Genomic DNA, 16,092 nt, shown 5'->3' with positions numbered 1-16,092 from the left:
ACTCCTACTCTTGTCCATCAAAATCAAAACCAACTCCTCTGCCTGTCTTGGCCAGCACAAAATGCATCACAGCACAGGCTGGTTCCAAGAAAAATGACAAAATAAATCATACATGACAGTCTCCTCAACCAATTTTCTGCAAATTAGCTAATCTTTTTTTTATTCTTAAAGGAAATGAAGTATCACCTGCCTTCTTGGGGTTGCTAAACACTATTTTCTAAGCCATCTGAATTTAAAAGATTTTGCAGCAGGGGATCTTGCATTGAATTGCAATAAAGCTTTATGAGTGCCAACATTGACACAAATAAAGAGAAGAACAGACTCAGACCTCTCTGAAATGAACCAACAAAAACAATTATGTCTCTCTTAGAAACATGTGATTTGAGACCAAGAAACTGTGTGGGGGAATTTCAGCCAAAAGAGAGTTTAATAAAGTAAATTACCCCAAAAATCATTAGACAAAACACTCAAAGCAGCTGTGTTCTCATATAACTCACACCATAGTGCTACACCTGGGGAATTCATTGGGTTTTCTACAAAACCTTCTGCACTTGAGATGGCACCACTGATACAAATGCACTGTGCCTTGAGGAAAGGGGAAATCCAGGCTGAATGCTCTTAAATGTTACCTTAAATTAGTACACTAATCAATCAAATTGGGGCTGTAATTAAATAAAACTCTTGATTTTTCCCAGAAACTGTCTTGGTTAGCCTAGCTGGAGCTGGCAGTTAACAACAGCAAATAAAAAACCTTTCAAAGATCTTTGAAGATGGGAGGAGTGTGCTTGCTCACAACTTACAGAGCCTTTTCCCTTACAGGCTTCCCTTGGAAGGACACTGAGAGCCCCAAGGGCTGTTTGAGCACTCTCCTCAGCTCTGTGCACACCTGAGGTGTTAATGCAGCTGTCACCCACTCTCCAGCTCTTTGGAAAGCTGTTTTTTAATGTAGCTCTTTGGACAATCTCCTTTTACAAGGCAGCCTCTTACCTTGTAAAGCTCCACCCGGTGATCCCCTCCTCTATCGATGAAGAAAAAAGGAGAGAAAAAAGAAACATTAAACAACCAAACAAAAAGAAACAAACACATTAAAAAAACCCCAAAACAACCACATTTGAGTATTTAAGTTTCCAGAAACATATTTCCCAATTGCCTCAGGCAATCTAACAAAAACATGCCAAACATAAGAAACACCATAAATGCTTTGTCACAGGCTTCAAGGAGACAGCCAGGCTCTGTTGAGCTATGCAGGACACAATTCTGAAGTCAACTTCTCCATGTAAATCTTGCCTCACAGCAGGTAAAAATGAACTTTTCAACCCACCCTGCTGTCTGCCTTTTCCAAAGCCTGTAATACATCCAGAACAGCCTGTCCCTTTTTGCTCTGCCTACCCTGATCTCTTGCCACAAGTGCTGCCCCAGCCAGTAGCCCTGATTCTCATAAAGTTTGATGCTGCCACCAGAAATAATGACATTAAGCCAAGCAGGTGAATTTTACATTTCCTCACTTGGCTCCAAGCAGAGGGAAAGAAAGGACATGTGCAAAAAAGTGAGCAGAGAAAAGCAGAACTGAAAACTGTAAAGTCCAGGGGAAGAATCTGCTTTTATTTATAAATATAAACTGAAACCTAGACAACAGAAAGGAATATGAGTGTGCCATTACACACCTTAAAATACATGCACAACATGACATGGCTAATCCATACTCAAACTTCAGTCTAGTATTGGTATTATAGTAAATGTACTCTTGCACTTATGAAAACTCTAGAAATTTCATACTGTGACTGGCTTGGTCAGTGTAGACTCTAAACCAAAATTTAGAATACATGCACTTGCCTACCTACCAAAGCTGTCAGCTCCAACCATGCTAGAAAACACCTAATCCAGTCAAAAACACTGTGGGCAAAATGCAAGGGGTTGCTTGTAAGTCATTTTGAATTATACAAGCCTGAAGATGATGATCCACTTGCTTGAAAAGTCACCTTCCACATGCACACCTTTGTGCTTTTCCATGCTTTCCTTGAAGTGTAACAGAGGAATTTTCTTAAGGGGATTGAGTACACAACATTTCTGCCTCAGCCCCAGATCACTCAAGCCAAACCAGGAGGCCAAGGCAGTGCATTTCACTCATGGTTAATGCAGCCTGCAGCAGTAAAGCAACCCTGGGACAAGCAACTGAATGTGCAGCACAGAAACAAACATACAGCAGCACACATTAAATCTGAAATGGCAAAGCCAAGAGCACCTCCAGAGTGAAATGGGAAATATGTAACTGAGCCCTAGCTCAGTCCTTTATCCCAGCAGCACTTGGGGGAGTCGAGAAGGAAATTTAATCAATACACAAAAAGATACTGGCCCCAAACAGCCAACATTACGCTGCAGGAAGTTTCCCTTAAGCTTCCCTTAAGTTTCCATTAAGCTTCCCTTAGGATCATTTGCTACACCCAATCAAGGCAAAAAATAAAAAATGAAGAAATGTCTGAAAAACAATGCAACAATTTGATTAAACCTTGCAATGCATCAGCACAAGAAGGCAAGGGCAGTTTGCAAAAAAACCCCATCTGTTCATGCATTTCCTGGGTTGCAGCACACACCTTCCACACTGTGCCCTTGTGCCAAGAAAAGCACAGTGCTGAGACAAGAATTGGTGTGAAAAATGTTCTTGTGATGTAGAGGTTAGCAAACCTTCACTAGCAGCACAGCTAAAAGTGTTTCTTTACATCATGGAACTTGTTTTCCTGCAATGTTGCTGCTCTTGCAGAGTATCTATGGGCAGACATCATCTTCAAAAGAAGATGCAACCAAGAAAAAGCATCCCACTCAAAATCCAGCAGGGGATTGATACTCTTTTGTAAAATGCATATTTTTAGGAGAAGAGACCATGTTCAAAGAAACAAACAAAAGCACTGTAACATGTGGAGAGGTGGCAGGAAGAACATGATCCTGAGAAATATCTTCACACTGCATTAATGGTTTTTAGCATCCAGCAACAAAGTACAGAGAATTCATCTACTACTTTAGCCAATAAACAGTCAACTATAAAATTACAAGTTTTAGAAGTGCTCCTGGTCCAGACAAATGTCCTGGACAGATGCAATAATGAAACAAGATCAGCACATAACCTTCCTCTTTCCTTCTGATTTTCCTTCCTCAGAATGTGTTAATTACTACAATAAATTCACAAAAGGAACTGGAAGGTTTATTTAATGCCTGTGAGTCACATATGCAGAAGCACTAATACCATCCTCTGTCTCAATTCAGAAAATTTCTGTATTATACAGAAAAGAAGACTTTCCAACACCTGATTCAGGAAGGGTCTCAGCCTCCTGGCTTCTAGCAGAGGATACAAGGTAAACTATAATATCAGATATCTCTGATAACTGCAATAAATCTATTCCCACATTCAATACTGGAGAGGGATCATTCCATAAAATGTATGTGCCTTCTTTTAAAAGGAGAAGCACTAAATTAATTTTAGATTTTATTTTGGTTTTAACCATAGAATAGTTTGGGCTGGAGGAGACCTTCAAAGGCCATCCAGTCCAATCCCCTGCAACAAGCAGGGACATCTTCAACTAGATCACTTTGCTCAGATCTCCATCCAGCCTGACCTTGAATGTTTGCAGGGGTGGTGCCTCTGCCACCTCTCTGGACAAGCTGTTCCAGTGTTTGACCACCACCCTCATTGTGAACAATTTAACAATTTCTTCCCTGTATGTGATGTAAATCAACCCTCTTTTAATTTAAAATTATTATCCCTTGTCCTGTCACTACAGCCCCTAAGGAGTTTTTCTTGTCTTTCTGAAGGTGCTGAAGCTGTGACGAGCCAGGAAAACACATCCTGAACCAAAGCCAGCAGTGTTTTGTGCCTCACCTTGTCCCTGCATTGCCGTGCAGGTAAAGGATCACAGGGTGGGTGGAGCCCAAAGCCTCTTCAAACCAGGGCTGGTCCTTCCCTCGGGCATTCTTCCACAAGGCTGCAGGGACTGTGTGCCTGTGGACAGAAGGAAAATCTGCACTGTCCTGCTGCTCCTCAACACCCCAGTGTCTGCTACTTGAACTCTGAGATTTCCTGTTCAACTCCTTCACTCAGGACTACACACCTCACACACACTGTTCATAAAACTGTCCTGATTAGCTGAAAAATTAGCTTTTCAAATTGAAAAAAGCAGTGGCTACAATTATTTCTACATTTTCACCTCCACCATCACTGCCTTCAAAATGTAGAGCTGTCTGTGCAAGGCATCGAACTTCAAAGGCACAATTACTGAACTTCCTGCTGCTCTGGCAAAATAATCACAGTTCCTCAGCTTTTATGGCACTTAATCACTTCAATTAACATAACTTATATACCATAAACAAGATTCGCTGCTAGGTCAGCAGATGTACAGAGTAATCAAAGCCAGTTGGGCTTGGAAAGAATGTTCAGTGATTAAGAAGCATATCTGCCTTTACAGGCAATCTGAGGAAAAGGAGGAGCCCAGGCTCTGAGGAGAAGATAAAATGTTTTCAGGCACAAGGTTCTTGAAGGTGTAACATTTTAGCTGCAAAAGTTACAATCTACAAGAGGCAGGAATTTAACTCACAGCAGTTCTTCTGCAGATAATGTACCTATGTGGCCTGTGAGAAAGAATTCAACACTGGAGGAACAGAAAGAGGAATGACAGACTGAATAGAAGGTAGGTAATTAAACTGGATAATTAAAATACAAACACAAAGCAAGGACATGCCCACAACCATGTGAGTTGTTGAGAAGGGGGCTGGCTTAGAGCCATCAGAAGTAACTTAAACACTCTCATGCCTTTTTACCTGAAAGGCGGACAAGCTTGCACCTACCACAGCAATCCTCCCCAGATGTAAAGCTCAGAGCACACAGAGGAAAACAATGTAAAAAGTCAATTTGCTTGCATGCAGCCAGAAGACACCAAGGTCTTGAAGAAGTAGAAAGCCTCAGTAACTGTGAGACTCAAAAATTCAACTGTTCTGCCCCAAGACTTTTGCAAACTTAGAAACAAAGCAGGCTGAGGACTTTGTTTCACAAATGTACCAAACACAAGACCTTGCACTGGCTTTTAAAAGCAAGGTTTCAAACTTTTGTGAAAATCTTCCGTAAATATCCAGATAAATGACAGCCTCTGAATTGCCACCACAAGCTGAAGTTCTGTTTTAGCAAAGATAGAATTTTAATTGTCCAAGTGAAGAATCAAAGCACTACTTATCAGCCTATCCTGGAAAGACTGGTTTTCAAGTTTCTAAACATACCTTTCACTAAAATTTACTTAAAGGAAAGAAAATGTCCTAATGACAATAATAAGAATATCTCTATCCCATTTAAAGGTTATGTACCTTTATCTCTATCCCATTTAAAGGTTATGTACCTATGCTGAAGAGAAAATCTCTACTGCATTAAAGGATTCATTTAAGTTGCACACACAGCTGAAAACTCCAAATCCTGCCCTTCACAGACTGAACATCACTGTCTGTATCAAGGGAACAACCCCTCCCTCCATACCTGACACAATCCAGGGTAACAAGGAGCTAAAATGAATTGTCCTTACCTGGGCCCAGAAAATCATCACTGAGAGAAAGAAATGACAAATGAGCTCTGACACTGTCACTTGTTTTGTGAAGAGTGTAAACTGTGTGTTCCGTTCTCACCCACTCTCCAAATCTTACATATGTTTTATGAGCAGAATTTTCTTCCTCCTACTCTGAACACTTTGATCTGTTTTCCTATCTTCCCCCACATGTATTTTGCAAAACAAAACACAGAATCAGAGTTGAATGACAAAAATCTAACTCCATGGGTCTGGTCTGATCTGGAGGCAGGATCTTTGTGGTGATGCAGAACTGTAAACTTTAGAATTCCAAATTTTGATGTTTCTCTGAATGCCCAGGTTGTCTGACTGTGTTTTGTGCATTGCTGATCCCAGGTCAGATGAGCCCCAGAGATTTGCATACTTTTCAACATGAACTCGGTCACTTGGCAGAGGAAAATACAAACATCCACAAATGAGAGCATGCACAGCAAAAAGACTGAATAGGCAGCATCTAGAACAAAGAGAAGGATAAAGATGCATGGCACATACTGCACAGAACTGCATTCCTTACCAGACTCCAATGGTTACATCCTCCTCTGGCTGCAAATAATAATTACAGGTGTGGTTTAAACCTTGATCCTGTGGCCTTTTCAAGTCAATGAAATATGGGACCCTCACTGAAATGTAGAGAGAAAGAAAAAGAAAAAAAAAAGCATTTTAATTTTAATTTATTTTCTCACAAAACTGCTTAACCAAAGCACTGGAAGGTTGTACTAGCTGGGAAGACCTTTTTGTGTAAAAGGAATAATTTGTTACAGCTGTGATTTAAAAATGAACAGCAAAGAGAGCAATGTAAGAAGACACAGGCAACCACCAAAAACACAGGGAACAGGCTAAAATTAAGAGAAGGCGGGGAAGACAAAGCTTCCTTTGACAAACATTTAACCATCTCTGTCCAGTCTGCTTTATAGATCTCTGCTGCTGATTTGGATTCAGTCTTTTCCCATAAAATGGAGCTCCACTACAGCAGAACCAGGAACTCTGTCTCCCTGAGATTTAGTGGTACAGCAATTAACACACCAAAGCTTTTGTTCTACTGACACAAAAGCAATACTGCTAATGGTGACAGACAAATCTCACTTCACTTACCCTCTCAAAAACTGTTAAACTTCACACAGACATAAAAACCAATGCAGACAAGAGCCAACGTTAACCTGACAAATGTGGGCCCTCAGACTGCACATCTTTATCTGTGCAAGTGTCTGCTCTCATGCAAAAGCAGATGGGAGAGTCCCAGACAAGCCATGCAGGGCACCACCACCTGCTGCATCCCATGAGGGCTGTGGGTCCTCCAAGAAGACAGCAGCTTGTGCAGTCAAGGTCTGGACAGGCACCCAAGTCACTCCCACCAGTGCTCTGGGAACGTCATGCAACTTCTCTGTGCCTTTGTGGTGGTCTAACATCAGCCAGAAATTCAGATCCTTTGTGTCCCCAACTCCAGAACCCCTGGGGTTGTCCTGGAGTCTCTCCAGGTGCCTTTTGCTGGAGACTCCAAAAAGGACCATTTTCTCCCACTCTCCATGCTACTCATGACTATCCACCTCCAGGGCAGGTTTCTGGACAATTTCCCTAGAAATCTCTGTCCTGACTCTAAACACATTGTAGACCATACTGAGGAAATCTGGCAAGCACAGCAACAAGAACATGCTACAGGACAATTATTTTGGTCACTTGTCAATAAGCAGAAGCAGGAACTTCAGTGAGACCTAACAAAGCTCTGTAAAAGCAAAATCACTGGAGCCTGCACTATTCAGGTTATGTGGCTGTCAGTTCTGACAATCAAAGCATAAGAGCTGCCCTGCACATGTGCACACTTCACAGCAACCACGGTCCAAGGTGTGAGAAGATGCAAAGCATGCAGTCAAAATTAGACAAGTTATGTAAAATACAATGTATCCACAGTTGGTCCTTCTAGCTTTGACAGAGAGGAAGATATTTTTCAAAATTTCATTATAAAATACAAGATTTAAGTGCAAATTTCGATTGCTGGGTTTAATTTCAATTCCTTGCTGTCTACTCATGCAACTGTGAGGAACCCCTCAGAGAAACACAGCTGACATATTGCACAGTTTTCCTGAAGGAAAAACTCTTTTGGCTGAAAACTGGCTTTGGTTTGGTCACTCTATTTATATAAAGACATGCTACACCAACCACACAGAATGCTTTCCAAACCACAGTCTGGGGAGGTTTACAACCTGTGAAAGTTCATGTCCTTCACAAGCTGCTCAGATGCAGGGTGAAAGTGAAGGCAAACAAACTCCCCTTGTCCCCTCAGCCACTGAGTCACTTACCAAAGTTTAGGAAGACCAGCTTTGCCTGAATAGCAGGGCAAAGTTTCACTAGAAATGGGATGGCTATGTACACTCCCAGCAGCCAGAGTATCACCTTCCTCAATCGAAACCATAATCCGTATCGCCTGGATAAAAGAAAAATAAAATATAGAAAGACAGAGCTGAACACAGCAAAAAATTTTATGGAGCAATTTTCACAATGATCTGTACTTGGTGGTTTTGAAAATCTGGTCATTTACACTTTAAACAAAAGCTAATTTCAAACAGTTTGTGTAGCCTCAGTCGTTTGAGAGAAGCAGAAGTAACCAAAATACCAGCTGATAACATGCAGCTTAGAAAAAGGGAATAGAAACTCCCTACTGATTACATTTTAAAAGACTCTGTAACAAGAGCTTTTCTTCCTGCTAACTTAACAGATTTCAGAATCTCTAGAATGCATATCACATGTTCATCTCCAAAAAGCAGCCCAATCATACTTACATTTACATCACTATCAGATTTTGTTCAGTTCGATTTTCACATATTTTGAGAAAATAATGTGTAATGAGACTGATAAAGTTACACATTATCTCATTAACAGACTGGAGCAGACATTCTGCTTTGTCCAGCTAAAAGGATTACCTCTCAATGCCCTAAAAAGCAAACCCTTCTAAGTTATAAAATATAATAAATTTCATAAACTGCAGCATTATTCTCTAAGAATTGCCCCACTCATTTTTCTGTAGAGTATTCTTATTAGGAAGAATAAGCTACCAAAAAAAAAAAAAAAAAAAAAAAAAGAGAAAAATCCTAACCAACAACAAAAAAAAAAAAAACCAAAAAACAAAAAACCAAAAAAAATCAAGTAACATACAGCAGCTAGTCAAGTGACATATCTCAAAATTCCCTTTATTGTATCAGAATAACTACTAAATGCACATTCATATGTGTGTTTATATATGCACATATGTTTACATAAAGGCTTATGTGTAATGATTTGGTTGACCAACATTTCATGTGCACTGAGGTTTCTCAACCAGCCCTGCAATCAAGAACTAAAATCCATGGGAAGCCTTCAGGCAACACAATTTCTGTTCCTTTTCAGCAGACAGTCTTGAGCAAGAATCATGTTCCATGCCAGTGAGCAAACAGTTCTCAGTGTTGGGAACTGCAGGCTACTGAAATCAGAGAACGATCTTTCCAAAAGACATGAAATTATTCATCTCCCATTTGGCAATTCTTGGAGCTGACAAGCTAAACTTGCTCTAGACTCGAGCTAAGAGGGTTTAGCCACTGTCAGCTATTGTGAAATAGAGAGACTAAAGATCTGGTTTTTACACATTTGTACAAGAAAAACGAGTGTACAGACAGAACTGGGATGGAAATAGTTTAATCATGTACCAAAATTCTCAAAATCTGAAATTTTGTGAATCAAAAGCCAAGACTCTCAGGAACACTTTTTCAGCCCAGCAAAAATGGAGACATTCCAATCTCCCCCTAAGTTTTTGGCATGACTGCTAAGGTGCTCATAGAGAAGAGGATATCCTGTTATTCATCCAAACCCTGCCTTCAGCACACTACTACATGCCTACAAGTGGCTGTGTGCCTCCTCTCACCCTGGAACCACATTTTGGACTTCAGAAACACGTGCTACCAAAATTAAAGCCCTTTTCTTCACAAGCTAAAACAATTGTTATTTCTCCAAAGGGGGAAAAATATATTACTAAGTCACTGTCACCCAGCTGTGGCTGCAACAAGCCCATGTTGAAAAGTTCAACAGATTTTTATACTTCCCACAGCAAATTTGACAATGAAGAGGTAAAGAACTCCATCAAGGCTTCCAGTGACATTTCCACACCTCAAGCCCAGTTTTCTAAAGTAAGAAAAGCAAAACCAGCAAAGGACTAGCAGAGGAAATGATACAAAATGGGATTTAGAAGAACAGAAGTGAGTACCCAAGCCTCAGACTGACCCACCTATGCCCACAACTTTGGGGAAAAAAACCCACACAACATTTTGTTTGGGCTAATCTCTGAGCTGACCAATGCTCCCTACTCTCAGATTAAACCCAGCTTTCCACTACATCAGCACCTATTTTCATAGCTGGAATGGATTTGTGGAAGACAAAGGGAGATCACTAAAGGAAAACTGACATTTAACTGCTGAGCAACTGAAATGTAACTCAGCTCCCTTCAATGAGAAAAGTGTGAGGTTTTGTTAAAACACTTTGTCTAGTTATTTTTTCACTTAGATCTACTCCCATTTATCTCTCCTTATTGGCAAAAAGGGGAGTGGTTAAAGTTAAAAGGGGAGGAAACTCATTTTGGAGTGTCCATGCCTTCAAATGCCTCAAACCAAGGCACTGTGTCCTCACCAGCTTCCCAGAGTACAGGTGAGCAGCCAGGCAGGATGGGGCTTCCCAGCAAGTTTTCCTGCCTGGGGTTCAGATCCTGCAGCAGCAAGAGCTCTGCCAGGGGAATTTTGCATATGCCAGGATTTCATTCCTACAGAATAAAAACCCCACTCGCTTAGGAAGACAACAGAGCCAGGTCTTAACTCCTGCAGGCACAACCAGAGCACATCAAAACAGGGGCAAAGCACTTCCCAGAGCCCAGGCACAAGCTGGAACCAGGAACACAAAACACTCAGGAGGACATTTGTCCAGGTAACACTGTCAGAGCTCAGGAATGATTCCAGTTTCTCCTTTTTGGAGCCTGAACTGAGGCATCCCTTTCTTTGCTCCCATGGCCCATGTCAGATGCTAATCAGCAATGTGACATTTACACCTCATCTCCAGGGAGATGTCTACTTACAATGTAACCAGGGCAAAGCTTCCATCCACCAGACAGCTTTTCTCCAGATAAATCCAAGAATATATGCTGAAGTACAGACATTATAAAATTATCAGGTAAATCTTCAGTGAGTTATTAACTAAATTAAACTCCTATTGCTTGGTAGAAAAGCTATTTCAGGAAATATATGTCCTGCAAAAGGAAATTTTGGTGTGCTCAGGCAAAAGCAACATACTTGTCACCACCTTTTCACCGGAAAATTCAGCAGGTCTTAGTTGGAAAATACAAGTGATGCAGAAAATAAAAAGCTGCAAACTGAAGATATTTAAGAATATCAGAAATTTATTTCCGGGAACAATAAAAATGTGTAAAAAAACCTCAAAACAACAAAACATCTCACAGAACACCCAACAATAAAACAAAATCCCCATCATCACATTTTGCCCCCTGCATTTACCAAAGTTTTTTTTCCCAACATCTGGGTTCTGTCCAAACACAGAGAAAACATGAAGTGGTTTTTGCTTCATGCACTTTCCTGAAGTGAACATGGAAAAGCACATTCCCTCTCCAGACATACCTCAGTCTGACAGAAGGAAATCTTCCCTGGAAGTGAGACATCAGAATCAGAAGGTTTTCCTCATAGCTTCCACCTGGATGAAGGTCCCACATTCACCCAGAACAAGCACATTCTGTATTTGGGCTGGCAAGGAGAAGCTGGGGGTCCTCTCATGACAGCTTCCCCTGAGTGCAGCCCCCTCCTCTCCAGCAAACCTGGGAGGTTTCATGAACAATGTCCAATCACCAGAATCCTGTGCCATGCTCTGGCATCCAGATTCAGATGGAAATAATTTCTGCTGCAGATCATCTCAATCATTTCTACACTGGGAGTGCTTCCATTAGCATCTCCTGATCAGATGTGCTAGCAGGGTGAAAGGGCAGGCCAAGGGTGAAACAAGAGACTAAAACTGATCCTGTAGCAGAGCAAGGACAACATTTATCAGAAACACACACAGGCTGTGCTTGCAGTCCCTAAAGGATCTACAGATAAATGCACCCACAGCCCACCGTGCCCTTTGTGATCTGCCTGGGGCAGGAGTGAAACAAAACTGCTGCAGACACCAGAGCACGAGGCTCTGCTTGTTCAGTAGTGACAGGGAATGCTGTCACTCTGGAGTCCCTCGTGTCCCCAGCTCTCCAAACTGCAAACAGCAGAGCTCTCCCAGCAGGAACCCAGAGCACAGGATGTGGAAAGCAAAGACCTTGAGCACACAAGTGACAGAAGTGACTTTATGGGCGGTAGAGGAAAAAACCAAAATACATGGCATAACAAGAACTGTCGCAGACAACTTTTATGAAAAATATTTTCTTTAAAATTTTTCCTCCTGAGAAGCTAAGAAGCCTCAGGAACAAAATGTAAACAATAGTTATCTGCTGCTGTGGAATGCAACAGGTGCATCTGTGATTGGTCTCATAGAGTTGTTTCTAATTAATGGCCAATCACAGTCAGCTGGCTTGGACTCTCTGGACTCTCTAAGCTTTTGTTAGCATTCTTTGCTATTCTATTCTTAGCTGGCCTTCTGATGAAACCTTTTCTTCTATTCTTTTAGTGTAGTTTTAATGTAATATATACCATAAAATAATAAATCAGCCTTCTGAAACATGGAGTCAGATTCTGCTCTCATCACTGTAGCATCTAAAATGTTCATCACTTGACTTAAAATAAGCATTTTAAATCAGAGACTGTTTTAGTCATGTTACAGATACATGGAGAGCAAAGAGGCTACAGAGGATCCCAAGAAGTCACCCTGTCCCTTCTCCTCCTCCTAGCAAAGACAGACTACCTTACATAGCTGTCCCCTTAATTCCTCCCACAAACACTTGGCAAACTGTGACAGCCCACGCTTCACAACCTCCCTCTGGTGACCCAGAGCTGAGCTGAATGGGCTAAAATTTGCCAGGTTCAGGCAACAAATCAGACTGGCTGCATTCTCACTGAGCAGTGATTTCTCACAGAAAATAAGAAGGCTCCCAGAATACAAACAAAGCTGAATGATTTGCCCACTAGGCAGAAACAGAAAAAGCTACCCAAACATCCCAATCTGGCTAAAGCTGCTAAATGCTCCTATTTGCATCAATGGAAAAGAGGGAGAGAGAGGGGAATAAAACACTAACCAAGCCTTCTTAAATATTTGCTTTAAAAACTAGGATGAAGCAAAGTATTCAAGCCCCCATCAGCAGAGACCCAACCCTGGAAAAGCTACAGCACTCCATAGTCTGACTGTACCCAGAAGCAAAGATTTGGGATGTTCTGCTATTCCTCTTTAAATTAAAAGACAAATTAAAGGAATAATTGGCTTAATAAGGTGGGGGAAAGGCAACAAATTTAAAGCCTATGGGTTTTCATTAAAAAATAACCAAAAAGACAAAAGAAAAGCAAGCTGAGCTTTTTGATAATCTCTTTAAACATGCAAGCTCTACCTCCAAGTTTCTCACAATATTGTGACAACTTATTTTGTCAACAGACACACCGCCATCAGTGATGGAAAGTCAAGGTGTCCCAACAGAGGAAAAACTTCAAAACCGAGAAATGACAAGATGTCAATACACCCATAAAACTTTGAATTTCCTGTCAAATGTTAACAAACAATTCTAACAATAAAAAACACTGCTGGCTACTGAAGTCTATTCTTCTTTGCTACTATTATAGAAAAGACTAAATCAAAGAACTACAATCAATCAAAGAAAAGACTATCAATCAAAGACTACAATTAAAAGACTACTGATGCTGCTTTCAGTTAGGCCCTCTGGAACTTCTATCATCTTTAAAAATCCCCCCACATCACCTGCAGTCAGAGAAGTCACCTCAGTTCACTTGACAAGCTCTCCATGAGTAAACTATGCAGTTTACCCCACCTTCCATTCACTCCCACACCTATGCAGCCTGAAGCTGGCACTGGTTAGTGGGGCCACAAAGAGAAGTTCATTGTAGAAAAGACCAAACCCTGTATCTGCATTGTAACAGATAAATGCAAACACACATAAAATTAGCCTTTTAAATAGGTAAATTTGTGGAGATGCATGTGGTAGAAATACCTAAGAAGGTTCCAAAGAAGGAGCCCTCAGGACCAGCTCACAGAGATTGTACAACTGCTGCCTCAGACACATTCCTTTCCCTCCTTTATTGCAAACTATCTACTCCCACAAAGCCTACAAACCATCTCCTTTTGGCTGGGCTAACATCTTCACTGTTGTTCCACCTACCTGAATGCAGGTGAGGTTGGAAACTTTAAGCTCCCAAATTCCCCCACTTCACTACCTCATTCCCCTCTTACAACCCAGATTATCACAGACTGCTTTTCTGTGCCTCATTCGGATTAATATCAAGTGGTTAAGCATTAACTTAAAACACTCAACAGCAAGAAGGAAGCCATCTAGCCAGCCATGAATTTAGCTCTGTTCCTCCAAGAGATATAAGTGCAAAGTAAAAGAAAGCATTTCAATTATTTTTTTTTTCAGGAGGGGACACCAAGCTCCAGCTATTGAGACCCTCACAACCACATTTCAGCTTGGAGAAGAAAAGATCAGGGTAGGACCTGAAAGAATCAAAATTCTGATGCATCAAGTGTGGGGGAAATGTGGCATCAGCACTCAGGGTGAGAGGAAAGCTCTGCTGAGCAGGTCGATAGCACTGAAATGCCAGCAAAGGTTATGCCAGGACTCAGAGCGCTGCAGGAAAAAACAAAAACAAAAACAAGCCCATGAAGGGAGGGAAACGCAAGTGTACAGCATTAATGAGCAGAAATAACAGAGCAGCTTGCAGGTAATGTATGGGTCTTTGTCCATGGAACACACTTGCAAAAAGCAGAATAAATTAAGCAAGGGAGGGAAAGGCTCTCACAAGCATTTAACAGGACAGAGATATGGGACATCTAACTTTTCCCCCATCAGCACCCCATCCCTTCCCAATGCCAGGGCTTGGGCTCTCCTCCTCACAACCACTGTCTAAGCTGACTACCCTAAATGCAGTAATAACACAGCTTGTCTGATTAAATCACTATGCATTGGCACATCCTTTGAAGTACAGGAGCTCAGAACATCAGTCTTGATAACTCAACATTCCAATTGCATGAAATCTACATGTTTCACAGAGCAGGAGACAAGAATGGGCTGAACATTTGGCAACACAGCACCAATTTATTTTAAATGTATGCTGACAGCATGGCCTAAGCAGTAACTATGTTATTTCTCAATGCTTGGGTACAGCGGTATTACCATTAGCATGAACTGCATGTGACAAGACTAACCTGAAAGCTACATTTTAAAAAGGAAGGGGCAGATGCTACTGTCATTTTAAGTATGTAGCAAACAACAAATAATTAAACCCTCAGCAACAGAACAACTGACTTTTGGGACAGAAAAGCAGGCTTGGGGATTCGGGTTTTAAGGTTGTTGACTTTTCCTGAATGCATTTTCTGCAACAGCCACTTAGTCTGTGCCCAAACCTTTCTGGTATGAGCCCTTGTTTAAATTCTAAGGACATGCTTTCTCCAGAGCTCACCAGCAATGCTGCTGACACTAATCAAATCTGAAGTCACCCACATTAGATTTTAGTCGAGCTTGGCATTGAGATACAACAAGTACACTCCCTCCACAGTGTTTACCAGATTCTTAAGTTTTTTACTCATTTCACAGCTGACAGCTGGTTTATACTGAAGGCACAGCCCTCTCACTACTCTGTGAGCTGAGGAACTCATTAGTTGTCTGCTAATGAAAGAGGAAAAACCAGAACATAAACACCAAACGACTGAAACAGAACTGGAAGTGCAAAACAGAAGCTTGAGAGCAGCCGAGTCTGGAAATTCTCATTTCTCCCAAGCACACTCACCTCCATGGGCAGGAGAATCAAGGTGCACAAGCAGAGTTCAAGAGCAGAACTGGTTCAGACACATAATGCTCCAGCACAGCTCCTAACCTGCATTTAAAGCCATTTGCCTGCTGAATGCATATCATAATTGAGGCAGCACACAGTACAGCCAAGCCAATTCCCCCACCACCAATTACCCATTGTTAAAGTACTCGAAACCCCACAGACCTGCATGAGTGTGTTAACCTTGCAGCAAGAACAAGAACTCAGGTTCACTCTTTGTTCTTGTGGATACATCTGAGGGAACAGATCTGTATTTCCAAGCAGCACAACTTGGTAAGCATGAAATCACATTTTCACATAGCAGTTCTTGTGAGGCAGCCACACAGCCTGAGAATTACCACTAGCAGCAGGCTCTGTGGCTCTGGCTTTCATCTAAATCACCTGAGCAAAAGATTCATTTGTGTATTGTAGACATTTTTCCTTCCAAACACATGAAAATGGTCATCTTATACTTTCCAGCTGAAAAAAAGCTCTACTTTTGCTGGCAGAGATCAGAAGCCATTCCT

General features: G+C 41.4%; 1 protein-coding gene across 1 annotated transcript in view; it reads right to left on the bottom strand.

Moving 5' to 3' along the window:
- The window catches only part of ABHD12 (abhydrolase domain containing 12, lysophospholipase), a 35,249-nt gene that overhangs the window by 9,758 nt on the left and 9,399 nt on the right, over window positions 1-16,092 (bottom strand). The window contains exons 2-5 of the mRNA XM_063152647.1: window positions 7,889-8,013; window positions 6,109-6,214; window positions 3,872-3,991; window positions 988-1,018 (exon numbers count right to left, since the gene is read on the bottom strand). Of these exons, the coding sequence (XP_063008717.1) occupies window positions 988-1,018; window positions 3,872-3,991; window positions 6,109-6,214; window positions 7,889-8,013 (382 nt within the window). The remainder of the gene's footprint in view (window positions 1-987; window positions 1,019-3,871; window positions 3,992-6,108; window positions 6,215-7,888; window positions 8,014-16,092) is intronic.

This window comes from Melospiza melodia, chromosome 3 (genome assembly GCF_035770615.1).
Source record: "Melospiza melodia melodia isolate bMelMel2 chromosome 3, bMelMel2.pri, whole genome shotgun sequence".
Taxonomy (NCBI): Eukaryota; Metazoa; Chordata; class Aves; order Passeriformes; family Passerellidae; genus Melospiza; species Melospiza melodia.
The sequence above is the reverse complement of the archived record's forward strand: the minus strand, read 5'-3'. Positions and strand labels throughout refer to the sequence as shown.